Source organism: Terrapene carolina, unplaced genomic scaffold (assembly GCF_002925995.2).
Source record: "Terrapene carolina triunguis isolate 2854851 unplaced genomic scaffold, T_m_triunguis-2.0 Scaffold42, whole genome shotgun sequence".
Classification (NCBI taxonomy): domain Eukaryota; kingdom Metazoa; phylum Chordata; order Testudines; family Emydidae; genus Terrapene; species Terrapene triunguis.
Window position 1 is genome coordinate 47,506,249 of NW_020664393.1, and position 23,524 is coordinate 47,529,772.

General features: G+C 38.7%; 1 protein-coding gene across 2 annotated transcripts in view; it reads right to left on the reverse strand.

The window, feature by feature from the left end:
* The window catches only part of DLGAP2 (DLG associated protein 2), a 506,645-nt gene that overhangs the window by 48,182 nt on the left and 434,939 nt on the right, over window positions 1-23,524 (reverse strand). For both annotated transcript variants that reach the window (XM_026653071.1, XM_026653068.1), the window contains exons 7-8: window positions 20,366-20,513; window positions 11,715-11,934 (exon numbers count right to left, since the gene is read on the reverse strand). In XM_026653071.1, coding sequence (XP_026508856.1) covers window positions 11,715-11,934; window positions 20,366-20,513 — 368 coding nt within the window. The remainder of the gene's footprint in view (window positions 1-11,714; window positions 11,935-20,365; window positions 20,514-23,524) is intronic.

A 23,524-nucleotide genomic window follows, 5' to 3' on the forward strand; every position in this document is an offset into this window, starting at 1 on the left:
GGTGGATTGGTTGTCAGAGATCAGATTTAATTGATCACAAAATATAATGTTTAGAAATCAAGGACAGGAGTGCACATCTGTCACACATCTAATATATAATTAAGAATTGGCCACATATTACCATATTCTGGCACGATCCTTAAGATTAAGAAGCTGCAATTAGCCATGTGCTCAGGTTTTTTGATGGAGCTGTTTAATTACAAAGAATTCTATCATGCCTTTGAGGCACTGGCCTTACGTGGTGGGCAGTACATACATGCTTTATCTCAGGGTATAGCTATATGGCCATCAGAGGTGCAGATGCACCCAAGCTAGCTTTCATCTAGATAACATAAATACCAGTAGCAGTGAAGCTGCAGAAGCACAGACTTCAGTGTGGGCTAGCTGCCCAAGGAAGTACCCAGCACACTGGGCGGGTTTGTACAGCCCATGCTGAAGCCCGTGCTGCTGCAGTTTCAATGCTATTGGTACTTGTGCTAGCTAGAGTAAAGATATTTTGGTTGTGATGAAATCACATCCCCCTGACTGCAGTATAGACATACCCTCAGTGATAGCTCACCTGGAGCATTCTGGCATGCAACAGAGCAAAGCAACTGCACTGTGTATTCCTCTCTGCAGTCAACCAACTTTGCTGGTCCAGAGCAAGGGTCCTAGTTGTGACTGGCTTCTGTAGGGAAGAGAGGAGATAGCTCCATGATCTCTTTCCCTATGCACAGCCATGCAGCAAATAGTAATAATCTGGTCCAAAGTCTTGTCTGAAGACCTGCTGTATAGAAATGTTAATGGATGGGACCAAATCCTATATATTTCTGTAGTTTTGAATTTGCTTGTAAAGTATTAAACATTGGGCCAGATCCTCAGCTGGCATAAATCGGTGTAGCTCCAATGAAGTCACCAACTAGAAAGTCAATGGAGCTAGGCCAATTTGCACCAGCAGAGGATCTGGCAAATTATCATTATCACTGTGTGCAGTACAGAGGGGCTATGTTAGTGTCTATTGTGTCTGTATTTGAAAAAAATATAGGACAGTTTTCTGAAACACCAGGTCACTGCTGCTGGACAAATCTTACACCAAATGATACTTTTAATGCAGCATGTGATGTATCCATCTGTTCTTGACATCTCAGCACTGAATCGAATCCATGAAGCCATTTGAGACAATACAAAAGTTTTATTGTTCATACGATACTTAAGATAAATTACAAGCCATTGGGCATGGTGCAGAAATGACTAGGTACAATTCTGTGGTTTACTAGATGATCACAACAGACCCTTCTAGCTGTAAAATCGATGAATCTATGTGATATTGTACAGGAAACCAACAAAACAAATAAACTGGGAAATGTGACCACTAAATTTTGAAAATGTTGAAGTCTAAGAGTAGCATTTTAACACACAGCAATCTCCTAATTAGAACTTGAAGGAGAACAATATAAAAGGAATTACAATAATCAAGTAATTCAGTGTGTAAATCATTGCTTCCATATTGGAAGAATCTAGCTCTGAAGGCAGTCCATTCTACATAGATGGTAAGATCTATTTTGACAGTTAATTAATGTTAGTCTCAGAACAGAAATGTAAATCAAGCAAGACATCAAGGTCACACACTGTAAGCGTGTACTAAAGTTAAAAGAGAGATGTGGGCAACACCAACGTTGTGGAATCGTTGATGGACTAGTTACAAAGGGTTCTATTTTAGATCAGTTAATTAGCAAGAAATTATAGTCTAACCAGAATTTAGCATCCTGTAGACAGCAAAGTAGTGTTGACAGCTGTTTCACTGTTCTAGACAATTTCTTTGTTCTTCTAAAATATTTAAATTGCACTACAAAATGCGATCTTAGATTTTCAGCAGCAGGAAGGAGGTGGGAAAATGTGAATTTAATAATGCGACATTTAAAAAATATATTAGAGGCATTGAAAATATGTTCTTTGCTTATCAAAGGGCAGAAAAGAGGAAAAGGAACTACTGGGTAATCCTGCTCCTATTAAAATCAATGGGAGTTTTGCCACTGGCTTTAAGTGAAGTAGGATCAGTCCCCATATTAGTATAATTCAGTGTTTCTCAACCCCCTCCCTGGCCCAAGGAGGGTCATGAAAGACAATGAGAGGAGTCACAGGCTATTGAATATATTATTACAATCTATAGCCAAGAAAATCTTGCCCCCCCCACCTTTCCACACACCTTTATCCTTCAAGGTCAAGTATTCTGTCAACCTCTCTAAACACACACACACACACACAGTTATCATTATGATTGTTGATACATTTTTACTCTTACTTTTATAGGTGGTTGTGAAAATGTTTGACAATCACTAAGGAGTCACCAACCTGAAAAAGCTGAGAAACACTGGTATAATCAATTAACCTTAAAAGAAGTATCATGCAATCATACAAGATGGTGCAAGATGACAGTTCTCCTAGATTAATGATAATTATAAATTACTAAACCAACTTTAATAATAAAAATAATACAACAATTAGTTTTTATATGATGCTTTTCATTTTAAAGGGTTCCACAAACAGCTAACCCTCACAATACCCAAGTGAGATGGATAATTATATCCTGTGTGTATAGAAGGGGAAACCCATTTACCGAGGATACAAAAAGAGTCACTATCAGAGCCAAAAATAGAGTGGCTTCCAGTCCTGTGTTCAGACCAAACATCTGACTCTTTTGTACATAGCACACCACTGGTTTAGGTCTTGTACACCTAGGGCAGAATCCTGGCCCTACTGAAGTCAATGAAAATTTAACCAATGGAGCCAGGATTTCACCTCTACTTTCATCCTTATGACTAAGCTGTTTTTGAAAAGAAGAGGGTGAAAAAACACACACTCTTCTAATTCTGATTGTTGAGTTATTCAAAATAGGGTTGTATTTATATCTATATCTGTATAGATATAGGTTTTGAGATATATTTGTATCTAACATTTCTGAATAGCCCTAATAATTGTAATTGTGGGCTGTTCTGGGGGTTTGCAAGACCCTTGATGTAATTTAGACAGCCTTGAAGGTCTGTCTTTCCAGGCTACCATACGGGCGGCAGTGCTGTTTAGAACTGCAGCTCTATCCCCATTGTCCCCTTCCAGCTTTTAGCTCTACTTCTGGCATAACCCCTGCATCAGAGCTTGTGACAGGGTCCTCAGGAGCAGCCATACACCAATATTCTACAGTACCTCAGCCAGAGGAATCCCCCCCCCCCAGCTGGATATAGAGCTTTTTGGGCCCCTTTATAGCATCCAAACCCTTCTATATGAAGTAAAGGGTCCAGAGCAGAGGAGAATCTCACCCCTCATCTTATTAATAACTTTATATAATTGGGCCCAGATCTTCAGTTGATGTAATAGGCATATGTCCAATGGACTTCAATGCAGCTATCCTCATATACACTAGCTGAGGATCTGGGCCCAAGTGCATACAAATTTGTATGTGAACTGGCAGGAGGCTCTGGACAAAATAAAATCAAAACAGACTTTATACACCCAGCACATGAACCTTTTTATGCCAACTCAGATATCAATGTTATGGCTCCCTGCATATATTTCTGTAAAAAATGAGGCAGGGTACCTGCAGGGCTTAAGGGAGGACTCCCTATGAGTTTTTCATCATTGCTGATGAAACCTGAAAGGGGTAAAAGAGCTGGAGGAAGGTTCCTACATGCTTTGTAAGGTATATAAAAGGAAGGTATAGGAACACAACAACCGGTGAAGGTACACTGGGTCTTGCCCAGCTTCTACACAGGACAGAGTGGTCTGGTAGTATTGAACTAAATACTTCCAAGTGATGGAATTTACACATGCTAATGCTAGTCTCTAGCAAGCCAACAGAATTCAAAGACCCAAGCAGTGAAGTTCCTTCTTTGCATGATTTTATTTTTTAGAATTATAGAATATAACACTGGAAGGGACCTCAAGAGGTCTTCTAGTCCAGTCCCCTGCACTCATGGCAGGACTAAGTATTATCTAGACCATCCCTAACAGGTGTTTGTCTAACCTGCTCCTAAAAATCTCCAATGACAGATTCCACAACCTCCCTAGGCAATTTATTCCAGTGCTTAACCAGCCGACAGTTAGGAAGTTTTTCCTAATATCCAACCTAATAGGATCAGGACATTAGTATATTTTAAAGAATTAGACTCTAATGATACCCTCAGATATATACTGAGAGCAATGGACATTATGTGTGAATATTTCAGTGTAGAATCAGGGTCACTGTGTGTTGATATATAATTTATTCTCACGGTACATGCATGCACGTTGGCCCAGTGTCAGAATCCAAAAATGCTGCTACAGATATCTTCTATGAGTCCTAAAGAGAAAGAAATATTAAATAGGGGCTCTGACAGTAATTAAAGTCATTGTGCAAATCATGATATAGAGAAGAGCCTTTTCTATATTATTTTAATTAAATTCTTTATATTTGTTTAAATGCACACATACAGTAGTTGCCATTACAAATCTACATTTACCAGCAATCTCTCAGATACTGCATTTATTTCCTGTTCTTTGTGTAGGGACAAAGTGTAGAACCTTGGATACCAGTGTGTGGCACTCAGCCCATTTGTTTGCTCTCATATAGCTGGGCTTTATGTGCCAAACTGCACTGGATTGAAAAAAGATCAAAGCAGCAGTCTGGACCCAATTAATATATCTTTTTTTTTTTTGGTTAAGAGACTAAAATAATTATTTGTATTGGTCAGAGAACCTTTTATTTTTAAGCAATTGGAGGAGCATATTTTTCTTATTTTTAATAGATTAGGATAATACTTGGGCATAGTGCTCATCAATGCATCGTAGCCAGGGCAGTTTTGCAATGAGGTTATATTGCATAGCTCCATCCCTGACTGATACATTTCCCTACATTCAGTATATCCATAGCCTTGAAGAAGTGTAACTCATCTTTATGGTTCAGACGGCAAGAAGGATGCTTGCTGGTTCAGTAACAGGCACTGTGCTGAACTGCAGCTCACCAGCTAAATGAAATATCGGGCATCAGGGGAGTCCTGAAGCATGGTTGTTGGAACATAACCTCACAAGTATCATTATCATTAACAGGACTTCTGTGACTAAATACCTACAGATCACACTCAAAGCTTCCCCATTTGGATCTAGTTATTAGAGATCATTTTAAAATTACAGAATTAAAAATAATTTTCAGCAAGAGAAAGGAAATCTGAAAGTCCAAGGATATTTTATTATTGACTGGTGAAGTGAGCTATAATTAGGGTCCTACCAAATTCACGGTTCATTTTGGTCAATTTCACAGTCATAGGGTTTTTAAAATAGTTAATTTCATTATTTCAGCTATTTAAATCTGAAATTTCATGATGTTGTAATTGGAGGGGTCCTGACCCCAAAAATAGTTGTGTGTGTGTGTGTGGGGGGGGGGGGGGGTCACAAGGTTATTGTAGGTGGGGTTGTGGTACTGCTACCACATCTGTGCTGCCTCCTGCAGAGCTCGGCCCTCAATCAGAAGCCGCCACTCTCCGGCCGGCCAGCTCTGAAGGCAGCAGCACAGAAATAAGGGTGGCATGGTATGGTATTCCACTCTTCTGCGCTGCTGCTGGCAGGGAGCAGCCTTCAGAGCTGGGCACCCGGCTAACAGCCGCCGCTCTCTGGCTGCTCAGCTCTGAAGGTAGCAGCACAGAAGTAAGGGTGGCAATACAGTGACCACCCTAAAATAGCCTTGCGACCCCCCTGCAACTCCTTTTTAGGTCAGGACCCCCAATTTGAGATACGCTGGTCTCCTCTGTGGAATCTATATAGTATAGGGTAAAAGCATGCAAAAGGCCAGATTTAACGGGGGGAGACCAGATTTCATGGTCCATGACACATAACCCTAGCTATAACTGAAATCTATCTCATGCTAGGTGACCAATTGGGGTTGGAATTACAGTTCAATAGTTTAATAAATAAGGAATTCTATTTACTGTACCCTTTACTAGTCTGAGTGCAACTGGTTGAGATAGGTTCATTTAACTAAACCAATTTCCCACTATTCACCTATTTGCTACTCCATAAATTGTCCCAGCTACCAGCTGACAGAAAGGGGTCAAATACTGATTCAAATTATGTGACTGATTCCAAGGAACAGGGTCCTTTACACGTTCCAGAACTGGTTATTGGTCACGTTACCACCCTCTAGAGCAAGAGTTTTCTGCTGTACCAATATAACCCTTATCTCCAGCTATTAAAACTTAAATGGGTCTGGGATTCCTGTCTGAGAGACAGCCTCTCACCTTACATCCCAGTGACTCAGTGAAGATGAACTGCAGTGCACTTGCTATTCATTCCTTTGGTAGAATTCTCAGAGGCCAGAGTTGGGTCTTTTTTCATTTAAGAGCTCCTAGCTTTGGACCTCATTCCCTTTGGTGGTGCTCCAAGACCAGTTTAATGAGCTTCAGGGCACACAATAAGATGTTTACTATGCAGGTCAGCTCTGTTTGAATGCGGGTTTTTTTTTTTTTTCTTCTCTTTTGGTTTTTTTTAACTGATTATCTGGGGATTTTTTTTCTATTAAGGCATTAGGGTCAAATCATGTTTCTCTCTCTCTCTCTCTCTCTCTCACACACACACACACACACACACACACACACACACAAATCTTCTATCCAAACCTTCAGTGGGCAGAACACACCCAGGACACTACTGAATGGCAAGGGGGGAGCAGCAGACACCCTGCTTGCCTTAAAGATGGGAATATGAATGCTAGTGTCACCATTTGATGTACTTGTTCAGTTTACTTTGATCCACCTTTTACCTTGGAAATAAGAAAATAACAGGAATAGAAACCTGCTCCTTTGCTGCTGAGGGATCTCCTCTAAAGCAAGCATTTGGAGAAGGCAGATAATTTCATTCTTTAGTGCTTTCTCCTGATAGGGATAATTGAAAAAGTACTAGGAAGGGAAGGTCGGGGTCTGCAGAGAGTGAATTGGATGGAATAAGCTGCTGAATAACCTCCAGCACTGACTGGTCTGAAGTAATTCCACTCCCTGCTGCCTGAAAAAAAGAATGTAAGTGGTTGGAAATGGAGTGCACTGGCCCTTTAAGCTGTTGAAAAAAATCCGCTGGGCCCAGCAGTATTGCATTCTAGGTTTTTACGCTGAGAACATACCTGGGCAACAAGGAAGGCAGCTAACAAGGAAGAAGAAGTGGTCTCAGGGTTGCAGTGTGCAGTTTGGAAAAAAAATCCAGGCTGCTAACTCTGTTTAGAGCCCGAGGCCACAGTTTTAGAGTGTAGGTGGGTACAAGCTCCGTATTCCTGCAGTAATGAGGACACACTGAACATTGTAGTTTCCTGGCAATGTTGAGAATCATAAAGCAGGATGTCAGCAAGGCATGCTGGGAAGCAGATTTTGTATATTATTAACTTTCTTCGCTCATAATGAGAATTTGACAGACCTGCAGAGATCCAGAAATACTAAGGGTCTCTCGCAGAGACAGGAAAGTAAACTGTCAGTTTAAATTATATTTTTCCTTTCAGGCCAGTGTTGTCCTGGGATAAATTTGGGGGTATGCATGTTTGACTTTGAACTTAGCTATAAAGAAGAGTTTGTGATATGTAAACAAGACTGGGGAAAAAGGCATCTCTGGGAATGGGAATTCTTGGTGTTTGCTTTGGACTTTGCCAAATACCCTCTTAACCAGAATAAGAACTGGGCTGGGCAGTGGAATCTCAGAATATGGCATCACTACTAGCAGCAGTGACAAGGGTGAGCAGCAGCAGTGACAGCATAGCAACAGTGGCAAAGAAATCACTTGTTCACTCTCCTCGGTCCCCCGGGACTAGAGGTGAACCCACTTGAGCAAACCCCTGGACTCAGGTACTTCATTGAACTCAAGCAAACTGTGAGTGGGGTGCAACAGTGGGGAGTGGAATGTTAAAGGGACATTTGTCCACTGAACTTTCACACCACAAGATGGGAAACTGAGGCAAAGTGTTGCCCAAGATGCAATGGGGCAAGTGTTTTACTTATTGTCTGCATACTGCTGAGTCATTGTTTTCCCAGATTAATGCTGGACAACACAGCATTAATACTCCCCTTCATAAAAGTTTTCTTTTGTTATACACAGACTCAATGCTTGTGAGTGGGGAAGTAATGCCTATCACAGGTACCCACAGGTGGTGTTTAGTTTTCCCCGATTTCTGGGTGGGGGCTTGAGCTGGCTTTGTTTAAAAATTGAACTCAGCCCTTCCTGCTACTGACACCACTTGGCAGAAAGGTTACAACATTATCCCCTTAACAAACCAATGGAACATAAGAACAGCCATACTGGGTCAGACCAAAGGTCCATCTAGCCCAGTATTCTGTCTACCGACAGTGGCCAATGCCAGATGCCCCATAGGGAATGAACATAACAGGTAATCATCAAGTGATCCATCCCCTCTCACCCATTCCCAACTTCTGGCCGTTCTTATAGAAGATGGACAGAAAGTTCTTAACCACAGTGAAGCATAGTTAGTCTTGGCAAGAGTCACACAGAGGAATGGGAGTTACCATTGGCCTCCAACAATGTGGACTGCTTTGGCTTCTTCCTGATTTAGATAAGGCCAAAAGTACAGGTACTGTCCCTGAGTCTCCAGGTTCACATTCATCGCTAATCTGGTGTTTCCTTTCTTGGAGTAAGATTACATCATTTTGAATTCTACCAAGTAAGTAGCCTGAGTTCACTGTTCAGGTGGTATGGCAAAAAATAACCCTGTTTTCCAACCTTGCTGAGGTTAGGAGAGAGTTTTGTTTCCTCCCACAGAAGAAAAAAATCAATCTGACAAGCAAGGGTGGATAGGGATTCGTCCAGTGGATAGCCCAGTTTACCGGCACAAAAGCTAGCCCATAGTAGTCATCAGTACTCAAGAGCATGTCCTGGGATCACATATGTCCCTGGAAAGTGGTTTAAATATTGGAAGAGATGACTATGGTAACCCCCTTTCCAAATGTTATGAGGATACCCTAATGCTTCTAATGGGATGAGCAAATGTGTCCCACATACTATTGAATAAAGCTGTAGTTTTCCTGCCATTCTAAATGAAACCTATGTGTCCATTGACATTTGTAATCATCTTTTGACAAACTAAGCTATATAAATGTACATCCAAAATAGATAGTTCCATAATTAAATTCAGAGATGAAATATTATACTTTTTCTGCTTCTGATTTACATTTTCTCTTACACTATTAAATCTTTTAGCTTAGTCTAGTGCTACAATTTCTAGTCTGTGCTACAATTTCATTTCTTTACAACACTGACAAAAGGCAGCCACCCTCTTATCACTAACGTTTCAACTAATAATGAAATTGTGTTTCCTGTTAATTTTCTAAGAAATGGCTTTAATGACTTTGCCAAGAATGGCTTATAACATCAGCAGTGGGAAAAAATCTCACCAAAATTAATCTTCCTAAAGATTCAGAAGGTTGAATTTGCACTGAAGGTTGAAATGGAACTTTGACCTTTGTAGCTTTTATTTGAAGGAAGCCTATGGGCATGTTAAATATCTGCCAGCCTCTTATATCGTATTGTATCCAATAACTTCTTTTACAATTTTCAGATAAGTAAGGGAGAAAGTAAGGGGTTATTTGAAATGTAGCAATAATATGAAATGAAGCATCTAACCTGCTAAATGCTGAAGACAGAAATATGAAAGAGTTATTCCACGGTTTTATAGCTAATGACTTGTTTGGAAACTGGAAATTTCAATTAATATTGAACCACACAATCAGTGCTCTCCCTTGCAAATCTAATAAATATTTCTGATTTGAATATTTGTCTTACATCAGTAACCGCATAAAAGTTAAGAACAAACTTGTTCAGTGGCACGGGGTAATAATTTTGATTAGAGAATGTCACAAACTGAAAAATCTGAACACAGATCCAGATTCGGAACTCACTAAAATCTATGGTGTTTGGAACCAGAGTTCTATTTAGGGCCTCATTTCTAATTACCATTTTTCCTATAATCCTTTTCTTACTACGGTGTCACTATTCCCTGATCTTGACAAATAAGAAATATTACATATTTAGGCAACAAAATCTATCTGATAAATCATTCCAGAAATAAGAAGGAAATCATGCGTGAAATGAAGGTTAGAGTTTTCAAAACCACATCATTTAACCAGCAGACTGCTAATCAATGTATAGCATTTTTCATGAGGAAAGAACAATGTGATGCAGTCATATTTATTGTCTATCTGATGATTTTGCCAAACGTATCATATTCTATTCAACTTTATGACTCCAGGAAAAAGAAAGTGATCTCCTGAATGGGATGGCTCTGTTTAAGCTGCAATGCAAAGTCACAGTATCTCAAGTAGATAAGTCAACCAACTTGTCTTCTAAGTTAGATCTAGAAATATTCTAACTTTGGTGCCTAAAGTTAGGTACCAAAATCCATATTTAGGCACCCAAGTTTGACTGCTTTGGCCTCAGTCCATGCAACAGTATCTTCATATTCATCATACAGTGCTATACAACAACTGGGAAAAATGTAGTCCCATTGGTGGCTATTAAAAGTTTTATTGCTTTATATATTTTATCCCTTGATGACAGAGCTATTAAAGCTTCTAAACACGAGATGAAAATGTGTATACATGTGGTGAGGGAAGTAACAATGACTATTTGTATTTTAGGAGTTGCTTACAATATCTCATTAAGCTGTGTTGTATAAAATGTTACATTGAAGATAAAATAACACACAATGCTCTTGGTAGCACTATATGCCAATGATATTGAAAGACAACAATTGCTTTCTGCTCAAAAGCTCCTACTGCTCTTCTGTATAGTAAATATGTCAACAATCAATTTAAGTAGGCTTGTATCATTTTTTGTTTGGGTTATATTTTTACTTTCTATGAATGTGGCATCTCATTTCAGCAATATGAGGATAGGGCAGTATCACTGAATATGATGGAATATATTTGGGAATGTAAAAATAGATTTGGATAACTTCACAAATGTTATAATGGATTCAGTTTAGTTTTCTAACTTATCTGTACAATCTTTGCTCACCTTTCTCTATAAATGACAGTTAAAAATAATAAAATAATAAAATTAATCTCTTTGTTGAGTAACTTAAAAGAGAAAAAAGTAACTCTAAAGGTCTGAAAGAATCCTAAAAATGAGTGGAATAATAATGATTACTGATGAGTAACAGTGAAGATACGTGAAATAAGCCACAGTATATGCTCATCTGTCATATCCTTTCCAAAGTTAAGTAAGTTACACCCTGCCCTACCCCTAAGAGTTTGGACCAAATATTTAAACCCCATCTTCCCTTTTTGCACCTGCAATTTAAGGGCCCAACTGATTGTGAATGTGACTGATCTCTTTTAGATGTTTACTTCAAGATATGCAGGTACAATCAATTATTTAAATATCTAAATAACACAATTTTTTTGCCTGCAATTATTTGCACTTGCAAAACTGTGCAGGTGAACAATGCAGGTGAAGTTAAGTCTAGGCTGAAATTCAGGCCCATTGTATTCCAGGCCCACTTACAAGTTCTAATGAAAATGAAATTATTCATAACTACACATTCAGACATGCAGGCACAAGTACAATATTAAAGGAAGGCCTGATTCTCAATGTACTATATCAATATAAAAGACAATATCAATTATGATAATTACACAGGAAAAACAGGCTTTCAGTCTCATGCACCATTTTCCATCCTGATTATCTTTACATGTGAAAGAGGCCAGCATAGATTTTCTTACCTGTTGTTGACCTGATAGTTGAGGTGATGTTGGAAGATCCCATAGCAGGGATACATTCATCATCTTGGGAGTAACCTGCCTGAATGGCCCGCAGGTAACTGTGGCTTCTTGTTCGGAAGCATCCAGGGAGGTCAAGGGCATCCATTGCCTGAGCTTCAACTTCGCTAAACACTGATTCACACACCGACTCAAATTGCCCATTGACCTCTGCTTCACTCATCTGAATAAATAACAACAATGCATTTGATTTTTGACTTGCTTTGTTTGTGATCATCACGGCTTCAACATCTCTCAAGTGGACACCTGTGCGTTGATGAAGAACTGTTTAGCAAATAATTAAAGATTAGGAAACCCTTCTGAACACGTTCACATTTTAGCACTTTACATTAGCCATATACAGTATGTACCATGCAATAAGTTTTAGATGACCATCGTTAGTTTCCATTTGGTATATTTATTTTTAATAAGTATGAAGAACACTAATAGATAAATCCAACATCTCTATACACTGATTAGGAAATCTATCCACTATCACAACTGGAGAGTCAAGACCCATTCAATACCATTTAATTGTATCTGGTCTTCTAACTGAGACATTGAATCAAACTAGTCTGAATTTTCAGACTCTGAGTTATATTTACCCTAGCCTGCAAGCATAGTGGAGAAGTGGGCTGAGTAGTGCCTTCTGTGCACAACTCAACAAATTTACTGGCCACATAGGTGTGAGTGTACAGTGCCCTTTAAAGGGGATGTTGCAGATTGTTCTTTTCCCCTTGCTATGAGGGAGCTCCAGGAGGTATCTATGTTACCCAGTGCCACGATTTAAGCCCAAAGTGTGCTGACAGAAAAAAAGAATCACTTGCATTGCAACAGAACAGATGCGTCTGCAGCTGTATGAGTTGCCCTCGATTGGGATGGTGAAGTGTCTATATGTGATTGAGAGCTAACACCACACTCTGGAGCTTTTTTATTAAAAATTGTCAACAAAAATCAGTACTTGGTCCATGAGTAATTGAACATGGGTGAGGCCTTATTTTTTTTCTTTAGAGACAGGATTAGAGAGATAAATGGACCAGCAGGCTGGAAACAGAATGTCTGTATTTAGCTAGGGGACACCAAGGAAACCATTTACAATGGACAAGATAACAATGGATAAGATAAGTTGGGAACATAAAGATGAGGTAAACAGTAAGCTGTACATGGACAGTGCATGGGGTAGGGTTGGTTTCTATAAAGTAAACCCCAAACACATGATGGAATGTCTAGTGAATGTAATGTGATGTGTAAATGTATATAAAGGAAGGGGGGTTTTGTGTGACTTTGGATGTGTGGTATCCCCCATACCCACCCCTTACGGTTGAGTCAGATCAACTCAGCATAGCTTTGATGCATGCCAAATAAAGGAACCAAACTGGCAAGACTGAGTCGGACTGAATTTGTGGGGAACCAAGTAGAAGATGCCTCAGAGGAACCCTAACATAGTGGCGCCGTGACTTGGATCTGCTCGTCTGGAGCTGGTAACATATATACCCTTAGTATGAGGGTCGTGACCTAGGATTAAGAGAAATGGCATTGGTAGGGTTTAAGGGTTTAAATATGAGGTAGTTAGCATCATGCTGAAGAAGTGGATTAAATCTAAGGGAGGACCCTATAGACTCCCCAGAGAAAGATTAGAGGGAGACTGGATCCAGGTGAAAAAGGAACTCCAGGGAGTGGTATTCAATTTTTAAAAAAAAAGAATGTTTGGCAGAGCACAGCAGAGGTCTATTGAATGTCACTGACATTTTCAAAAAACAGGACCCATTGACAGCCATAAAAATAGTATCTAGTTTGTTTGTTTTTATACTAATGCAAAGAAAGCCCAGATGAAAGCAGCAGCTTTACAAGGATTATTTATAGTGGCTAAAATGTTACAAACAAAATGTACTACTTTGAAAAATGAATGCTAAAAGCATAAAAAGCAAATCAAAGTTGTAAGAGGAGGAAACAAACTAAATGGAAAAGATTCCTAAAATGTTAAAAAAGAAAATCCAAAGTAAAAGGCAGCCACCCTTGAAGGACTGAATTTAGAGAGTATAGCTGTGCAGGCAAAGTGTACTAAGTTGAGAGATAGGAGCAAAAATCATAAAAAATAAGCTTAGACTGCGGAGGAAGAGTCAGCTAAGAAATGTGTTATTCTAGGAAATAAAATAGAAGCGTTACGGTCCCAGACTTTAGTAGCTAGTAAGGTCTAGGGAAATGTCTTATTAAACAGTGAAAAACTGAAATGAGTACTTTAAAAAAAGTACAAGCAGCTAAATTTTTGCACAAATTAACACTGGAGATCTTGGAGGGGACTAAATAGTCAGGGGCAGTAAAAGTAATAAAGTGTTAAAAAGGACTTTATTACTTTTACTAGCCCTAACTATTTAGTGTTTAGTGTATAAAATGTTAAAAAGGACTTTAAAGTGTTAAGAAAAAGAAAGAAAAAAAAGAATGCTTGGTTTAATAATGAAACCCAGTTATGGCAATATAACTCAGTGCAGTCATGCCTAGTGAAATTCTTAGTAATCAAATTATGCAAAGGAAGGTCAAGTGGTGACAACTATCACCACTATGCTTTTCTCTCCAACATGACTTTACAGCCACTCTAAAAAAAGGGAGGAGGGGCATTTTGTGTCTGTAATAAATTAATTATGCTGGCTGCTGCAGATATAGGGACAATCTGATTTAAATTGTCTGACTATGGATGAGTTAGTTAAAATCACTGAAGGAATTAGGGATTTCTGTATGGCTTAACTGCTTCTGAATGTAGTAGTGGAAATGCAACCTGGGTACAGCAAAGTAGTGGAAATATAACCTGTGTAAAAAAATAATTAAAAGCAATGCAAGGGGCATAGATCAGATCAAACAGCAAATTGTGAAAAAAACGTTTTAAAAAAACTTCTTGTAAAAAAAAAGTGAAGTGTAACAGTCCACTTACTAAACTCTCAAATAGCTAAAAAACAAAAAACAAAACAAAACAAAACAAAAGGAAATAACACCAGTAAAACAAAATGTTGCTAAAATACAGCGGTGTTTGGATTTTAGCTGTTTGAGATTTTAGTAAGTTTATGTTACACTCTATATAGTATACATATTTCTGTAATTGCTTTTAAAGAAGTATGGCATTAAGTCAATGTCTTCTAATAATAATATCTTGTGCAATATGTGAGGGATACATGCTATACAAAATAAAAGCAGCCTCAAGTGATATGGATCAAGAAAACTTGCGCTCTTTTATCACCACAGAAAAGTTAAAAATTTGGCACAAGACAGGTAACACCAGAAGGGTATGAAAATTAATCAGGGTCCAATACCACGAAGTTAAATGTAAAACCACTGTGACTCATACAGTGTGGAAAAAGTTTGTTTTCCCTCCTCTAATACTGTGGAAAGACCATGCAAGGTCTGGAAAGCCCCAGACTTGTCCTGCTGTTGGCATCTAGGGGACACTTACGGGTGCAGGTGTACTGGTTTACAGACAGAGTTGCCAGCATGTGAGTTCATTCTTGGGGGACAGTCTCCAAATTTCACAGTACAGTTGAGATGCTGGGACATTGGTGAAGTAAAAACTGCTCATGCAGGTAATAACAATTATTGTGTGGTGGCTGAAGAAGACCACTTCCAGTACAGACCCAGGGAATGTTATTTTAATTGGCCTATGTTCTGTTTCACATCTAAATTTCCTGTATTAATAAATGAAAAAGTACCAGTTTTTATAATGTAATTAAAATAAAAGCAAAGTTAAAATTACAGAAGGAGGCTTTAAAGGCAGAACAAGCCTATAATGTCATGGTAGGATAGACCACCAAACTAGGAAGAAGAAGTGGATGAGGCTTTTTAAAACAACTAACAACATAATCCAAAATACACAACTTGGTGGTGATGGGGAACTTCAACTACCCAGATATTCATTGGGAAAATAATACAGCAAGGCAGATTATCCAGCAAGTTCTTGGAATGCATTGGAGACTATTTTTTCTTTCAGAAGGTAGAGAAAGCAACTAGGAGATAGACTGTTCTAGATTTGATTTTGACAAATAGGGAGGAACTGGTTGAGAATTTGAAAGTGGAAGGCAGCTTGGGTGAACGTGATCATGAAATGATAGAGTTCATGATTCTAAGGAATGGTAGGAGGGAAAACAGCAGAATAAAGATGATGGATATCAAGAAGGCAGACTTTAGCAAATTCAGGGAGTTCAAGAGAGTTGGCAGTTTTTGAAAGTGATATTATTTAGGGCACAAGAACAAACTATCCCACTATGTAAGAAAGATAAGAAGTATGGCAAGAAACCACCCTGGCTTAGCCAGGAGATCTTCAGTGATCTGAAACTCAAAAAAGAGTCCTACAAAAAGTGGAAACTGGGTCAAATTACAAAGGATGAATATAAAAAACAACAACACAAGCATGTAGGGACAAAATTAGAAAGGCCAAGGCACAAAATGAGATTAAACTAGCTAGAGACATAAAGGGAAACAAGAAAACATCCTACAAATACATTAAAAGCAAGAAGAAAACAAAGGACAGGGTAGGCCCATTACTCAATGAGGGAGAAAGACAATAATAGAAAATGTGGAAATACCAAAAGGGTTAATAGCAATTGGACATCTAACGAAGTGAATGCCAGTGAAAATGAGGTAGTATCTGAGGCTAAAATAAGAAAAGAACAAGTTAAAAGTTACTTAGACAAGTTAGATGTCTTCAAGTTGGCAGGCCTGATGCAATACATTCTAAAATTCTCAAAGATCTGACTGAAGAGATATCTGAGCAATTAGTGATTATTTTTGAAAACTCATGGAAGATGGGAGAGATTCCAGAGGACTAGAAGAGGGCAAATATAGTGCCAACCTATACAAATGGGAATAAGGACAACTTGGAGAATTACAGGCCAGTCAGCTTCACTTCAGTACCTGAAAAGATAATGGAGCAAATAATCAAGCAATCAATTTGCATACACCGAAAAGATAATAAGATGATAAGTAACTGTCAAGAACAAATCATGTCAAACCAACCTAATAGCTTTCTTTGATAGGTGGATGGGGGGAAGTGGTAGATGTGGTATACCTTTACTTTAGTAAGGCTTTTGATACTGTCTTGCATGACCTTCTCATAAACAAACTACGGAAATATAGCCTAGCTGGAGCTATCTAAAGTTGAGTGCATAGCTGGTTGGAAAAACCATTCCCACAGAGTAGTTATCAATGGTTCACAGTCAAGCTGGCAGGGCAGAACGAGTGGGGTTGTTTTAAGGCGGAGGGTGAAAAATGGTTCTCCTTAACTTCTGAGGATAGAACAAGAAGCAATGGGCTTAAATTGAAGCAAGGGACGATTAGGTTGGACATTAGGAAAAACTTCCTAACTGTGTGAGTAGTTAAGCACTGGAACAAATTGCCTAGGGAGGTTGTGGAATCTCTGTCATTGGAGGGTTTTAAGAACAGGTTAGACAAACACTTGTCAGGAATGGTCTAATTATTACTTAGTCCTACCTTGAGTGCAAGGGACTGGACTAGATGACCTATTGAGGTAGCTTCCAGTCCTACATTTCTAGGATTCTATGTAGAATTTACACTCCAGTGGGCTATACCAAAGGAGGTAAGGTTGCACACTCCGGTTCGTACACTGAGCCTATTATTAATGTTGATTCAAATAATTATAACTACTGTTGTCTTGGAAATGTGTTGATGGGTAATGAACTTAAAAAAGAAAGCATAGAAAACAGAAATAGAATGCAAATAAAACATATGATAATATAGGAAAGTAGTGGAATGTTGGCCCGGCTTGACATGAATAACTGGATATGGGTGAGATCTTATTTCTTGAGAGACAGGATTAAGGAGGTAAATGGATCAGCAGGCTGGAAATGGAATATTTGCATTAACTAAGATGGGTAAATGGGTCAGTAAGCTAAGAAACAGAATGTCTATACTAGCTAAGATAAGGGACAACACCCAGGAAACCACTTACAATGGACAAGATAACAATGGATAAGATAAATTGGGAACATGAGGATGAGGAAAAGAGTAAGTTGTACATGGACAGTGAGTGGACAGAGCATGATGTACAGGCAGTGGTTTCTACAAAGCAATGCCAAAACGAGTGATGCAATGTAAAGTGAATGTATGTATATAAAGAAATGGGGTTTCTGTGTACCATAGGTATGCCCTATGCCCATCCCTTATGGTTCAGTCTGATTAACTCAGCGTAGGTTTGCTGTATGCCAGATAAAGGAGCTTAAGTGATGAAACTGGAGTTGCACTGAATTCTTAGGGAAGAGATCTTGGGGAAACCCCAACAAAAATAATCTACTCTGTACTGAGGGAAACTATATAAATACCATGTGTCATAGCCATAAATGGTGTTAACTGGTGTTGCTCCATTAAATATAATGGAATTATGCTGATTTAAATCAGCTGAGCATCAGTCCCTACATCCTGATTTCATTTTTAAACACTCTTTCTAGCCCTATTGATGTCATATTTTTATTATTATTATTTTTATTTAGCCAATCACAATATGGACTGAAATATATTAATGTCAAGTGCTTGGTGTTAAAAAAGAGCTTAATTTTACTATGTCCATTTACTCTGGACAATTGTTAGTGTCACCATGAATTCGTATGTTTCATTTTAGAGACATTTTGGGATAATTATTGGGAATGTACTAAGTATCTAATTGTAGCATTTGGCTGAGTAATTGGAAACGATATTTGTCCAAAGAGAATTTAGAAGCTGAATAATGGAGAGAGCAGTAAATGACAATAATATGTATTTTATTTAATCATTTATTAAAGCAGAATGAAAGCAACAAAATAATATAAATATCTAGTCAATCTCATAACCTCACCAGCCTCCACATCTGGATGATATTGCTTTTTATTATATATTGTAATCAATAATTCTTATTCATTTTGGGGAAAAAATCACTGCAAATTTTCCAGTTTTCATTAATCAAGCGTATAGAAATTTCATACAGAATCTCTGAACCCAATGAAAGGCTGTTATTCTAATTTTCTAGAAAGGCATCTTGGCAATTAAGTTCACTGTGAAATGAATTATTTTGTCCTTCATAAAATTATCATTTTTATATTTCTAATAAAATTAAGTGGACTAATGAAGTCTGGGAAGGGAAAAAACCTTATCCTGAATCATCTTTTGCTTATACTATTGACTAAGAGAGTTATGATAACTTAGGCCAAGATTTTCAAAAGTTACGAGTAATTTTTGGAGCCTCCCAATTTGAGACACTTTAACAGTGCTTAATTCAAAGGATTAACATTCATCACTTTGTGAAAATCAGGGACCTTAAAGGCATCTCAGGTTGGGCACCCACAAATGGAGGCACCCAGAATCACCTGTCACATTTGAAAACCTTGGCCTCAGTCAATAATTACATGATCAAATTCCTTACTACTTTTTTCAAACAAAGCTTGTTGACACCAGCAAAATAATAATTTTAAAATACAGATTGCAAGAGTGAATATATACTTCTTAAATATATAGTCCATCAGTATCCCTCAATTCAGTCCTGAGCAGTAGAAGGTGGGAATGGAACCCATTGAAATAACAGAAATAAAAATACTGAACTGCTATCATATTGCTGGAACATGAAGAGTGTGATGTCATAGGAAGGGACTAGGAAACAGCAAAGGCTCAGAACTTGTTAACTGAATGTATTTAGTTTATATTCTGTGTTATTTAAAATATATGTTACTGAGCTGGAAAAGGTTGAACAGTGAAGTGGCAAAATATGTAGATGGCACAAAATTATTTAGGTTGGTCAAGACTGAAGGACATAGTGAGGAACTTCAGTAGGATCTAATTAAGCAAGCTAATTGAGCAAAGAATGGCAAATGAAATTCATTGTGGACAATGGCAAGGTTGTGCATACTGAAAGAATCTGAATCATCATATACACTACTTTAATGAGTTAGGAAAAGGTCCTAGTCATCATTATGGACAGCTCAATGAAAAACACTTTCTCCATGCATACTGATGGTCAAATAAGGCAAAGGATGTTAATTTATATGAAGGAAGAAACAGAGAATAATACTTAACATAATATCATTATATAAAGTGATGGTACACCTCACTGAATTCTGGTCATCCCATCTCGACAAGTATGTAGCAGATATAGTAAATGTCAGACAGGGGCAATGAAATTTTTTAAAAGCCTGGACAGACTTCCACATGAAGGGACATTGAAAAGGTTAGATCTGTTTAATTTAGAGAGGTATGAAGATGAAAAGGTGACATGAGAGAGGTATACATAATAATGAATGGTCTAGAGAATGGCTGCTGAGCGTTCCTATTCATGCCCTATTACCGTACAAGACAAAGTGGGAACCCAATGAAACTAAAAGGCAACATTGTATATATTTATATTTAGGGTGGCTTTCTTAAAAGGGAAATTCTGATTTTGCAGTTTTTTGGCATAATTTGCAATTTGACTGCCTCTTTTTAATCATACCACCTTCATTCAATATTAAATTACTTGAAGCTTGAATTACTTTGTGACTACTTACATCCTCACTCCTCTAATATTAATCAAGAAAAACAAATTTTCCATTTTTAGTAGCTAGTCCTGTATATGTAGATAGCCCACAGTAAAAGATTTAACAATAGATTCCCACCTGACTAACACAGCTGGCCTGACTGAGTGTGCTCACTGCTCTCATATAGCTCTGATTCCTTGATCGGAACTTTGGGGAATTGTAGTTTGCAGAGGGATCCATGTTGTGGCCCCCAGGCACATCACTTGCAGCTTGAAGGTAGCTCTGACTATAAAAGAAAGAGGGGAAAAAAGAGGAGGCTATAAAAAAAAACTCCAGATGGAATCAGTTATGACACTGAAAACAGCAATTTGTATTAGCATCATAAATGCACTCCCTGGGGCCAAATTCTTGATCCACATGAAGAGGCACAGTGCTACTGAAGTCAGGAGAGCTGCATCATTTAATATAAGCAGAGAATTTGGTCTTAAGTTCACTACCAAAATGATTTGAAGCATTCAGCATTTTTACTGTAAATGAATATCACTAATATTCCCCTGGCTACAAATGTTACATTTTACTAAAATAAAATGTGAACATCAATATGAAGAACAACTACTGCAGGAATGGAAATGTTTCTACAAGGATAAAAATCACTCTTCTCTGTCATTCTTTTTGCATCAAGGTGCTGGATTTCAAGATGCCTGATAGGTTAAAAATATCAATACATTTACAGAAGATCAGCTAAAGAATGTGATTTGTAATGGCACACAGCACAACTGCATAAATCTCCTGAACTGGTCTTTTTACAATTCACCGCTCAAGTTACTTTTCCCTGAGTGTACTGCAGAACTAGGGTGACCAGACAGCAAGTGTGAAAAATCGGGATGGGGGTGGGGGGTAATAGGATCCTATATAAGAAAAAGCCCCAAATATCAGGACTGTCCCTATAAAATCGGGACATCTGGTCACCCTATGCAGAACCTACGCCACCAACATCATCTCCTGTCCCAGAAGATGGTCTTGTTTAAAGAGACACTGGCCATGTCTTCCCTGCCAACAAAGGTTTTCTTTTTTCTTTAAACACGATAACTAACCCGCAGTAACTCTCAGCGAAGCAAGGTCTGCACTATATCCCCAGCTGCAGTTGACCTCCCCGGGCTACATCACATTAAAAACTACAGAGCCTTGTCTCCGGTAGGATTTTACAGCAAGATATTGCATGTCATTATCTCACTGTAAAGTCCCACCTTTTTAGGCAGTGAAGACTTGTCAACTTCAGTTAAAAGCAGCTGCCCTCAATTCTCCCCTTGCCAATGTTTGCAGTTTTACTATATAGGCCTGGTCTGCTATGCCCATTGCTGTAACTGTCTTTTATGGACTAGGAAGGAACTTTCTCTTCACTGCCAGATTGATCAGGATGGGTTTTTTGCCTTTCCCACAGCAGCTCACAGACCCACTGGGTAGGTCAGGAGGTTAAGGTTCAAGTTGTCGCAACTTAACAGGTGTCAGGTGTCCAGGTACTTGTTCTGTAGTGGGTCCGGTTCCGTGATACCTGGCATTGGAAGTGGACTTCAGGAAAGCATCACCTAAGGAAGCTGAAGAATGGGGTTGGAGCTCCCAATGTATTGTACAGCAAGGGGATAACACCCTTTCCTCAGCCCCTTAACCCTCAGATGGGAGGAAGGCCGTGGGATCCCAGCAATGGGCTGGGATGAGCTGTGGAGGGCTTAGGGTCTGACTGCAGCCCTCCACAAGGTGGACATGATTAAGAAAGGAATCATGCCCTGCACTGTACAAGTTGTAGTTCCTAGATAGTTTAATACATTTGCTGCCCACTTAAACCACATCCCTCACATCTTGTCTTTCCTTCCATGTGTCTGGGACAAAGATGCTCATTGCTCCCTCTCCCTTACACCTCATGCACTAGCACGGGCAAGAAAGCAACCTGCACTTGCATCCCAGGACTTGGACTAGATCTCTGCATATTCACAGGGTGCAGGAAAAAGAGCAGTGAGCCTCCGCACCCATTTACAGCATGCTCAAGCACAATGCACAATCTAAGTACACTAGGAGCAGGGAACTCTAACGCCAACAAGATATGTCAACACTAGACTTTCTTTTATCTTGAGTTAATTGTCAATTAATTTGAGGTAGTTAGCGCATTGGTAAGTGCCAGTATGAACACTCCACAAACATTTGTTGCAAACTACAAAAGTTTATTCTTTGCCCAGGCGAAGTAAAGTTCTTTGTCCTAAGTTAGCAGAATCTTATCATTATTATTATTATTATTATTATTTGTATTATAGCAGCATCTAGGAGCCCCAATCATGGACCAAGACTGAACTGTACTGTATAAACAAGAACACAAAGATGGAATGCTAGTTTTGTTCTTTACCCAAGGCTGATGGGCAATTAATTCATTTGAGGGTTAAAAAAAATACCCTAGTACCAACAAACCCCAACAGTGTTAGGAAACTCAAAATGGGCTGCAATATGGTCCTTTTCATAGAATATCAGGGTTGGAAGGGACCTCAGGAGGTCATCTAGTCCAACCCCCTGCTCAAAGCAGGACCAATCCCGTGACAGATTTTTGTCCCAGATCCCTAAAACGCCCCCTCAAGGATTGAACTCTCAACCCTGGGTTTAGCAGGCCAATGCGTAAACCACTGAGCTATCCCCCCTCCCTTTCCCCCTATGTTGGTATGGCATTGGAACAGCACATACTGCACTCTATTAAAATGTATAGCATGTAGCAGCAGCTGCTCTGTGCTCTGACCCAACACTGCTGGAGGCACGGTCTGCCCCAGTACCCAACATACTGTATTTGTACCACTGTACTTCCTCACCACCCCATTGTAGGCAGTGGGTTAAAGTCAAAGATTGCCTTTTTGCCAAAGAAAAATCACTTTTCTGATCTCAGTGTCTGCTTCTCAGCAGGCTGCTGAATGGTCTACATAGCTTATTGCAAATAGTGTTAAAATAAATTAAAATAAAAATCATTTTTTTAAATAAAATGAAATAAGCGTCAAAGATTGGTTTCTAATTTGTCCTCACTGGAAATGTATTGGTAGCTATGGGATTCAATTAATAAACTTTTTATGTAATTTTCCTGCTGATTGGAATGTGGAATAAGATTGACCAAAATTATGTATGGACTAAAATTGTGCAAGTTGTTCCCCTTTATGTTTAAAAAAATCCCACATACTTCCCATGCAGCTTCTTCAGTTTCAACTTTGCATCATTGGGACATGACAGTATAACATTTTCTACATATATGTTCAGCTACAAGACATCACA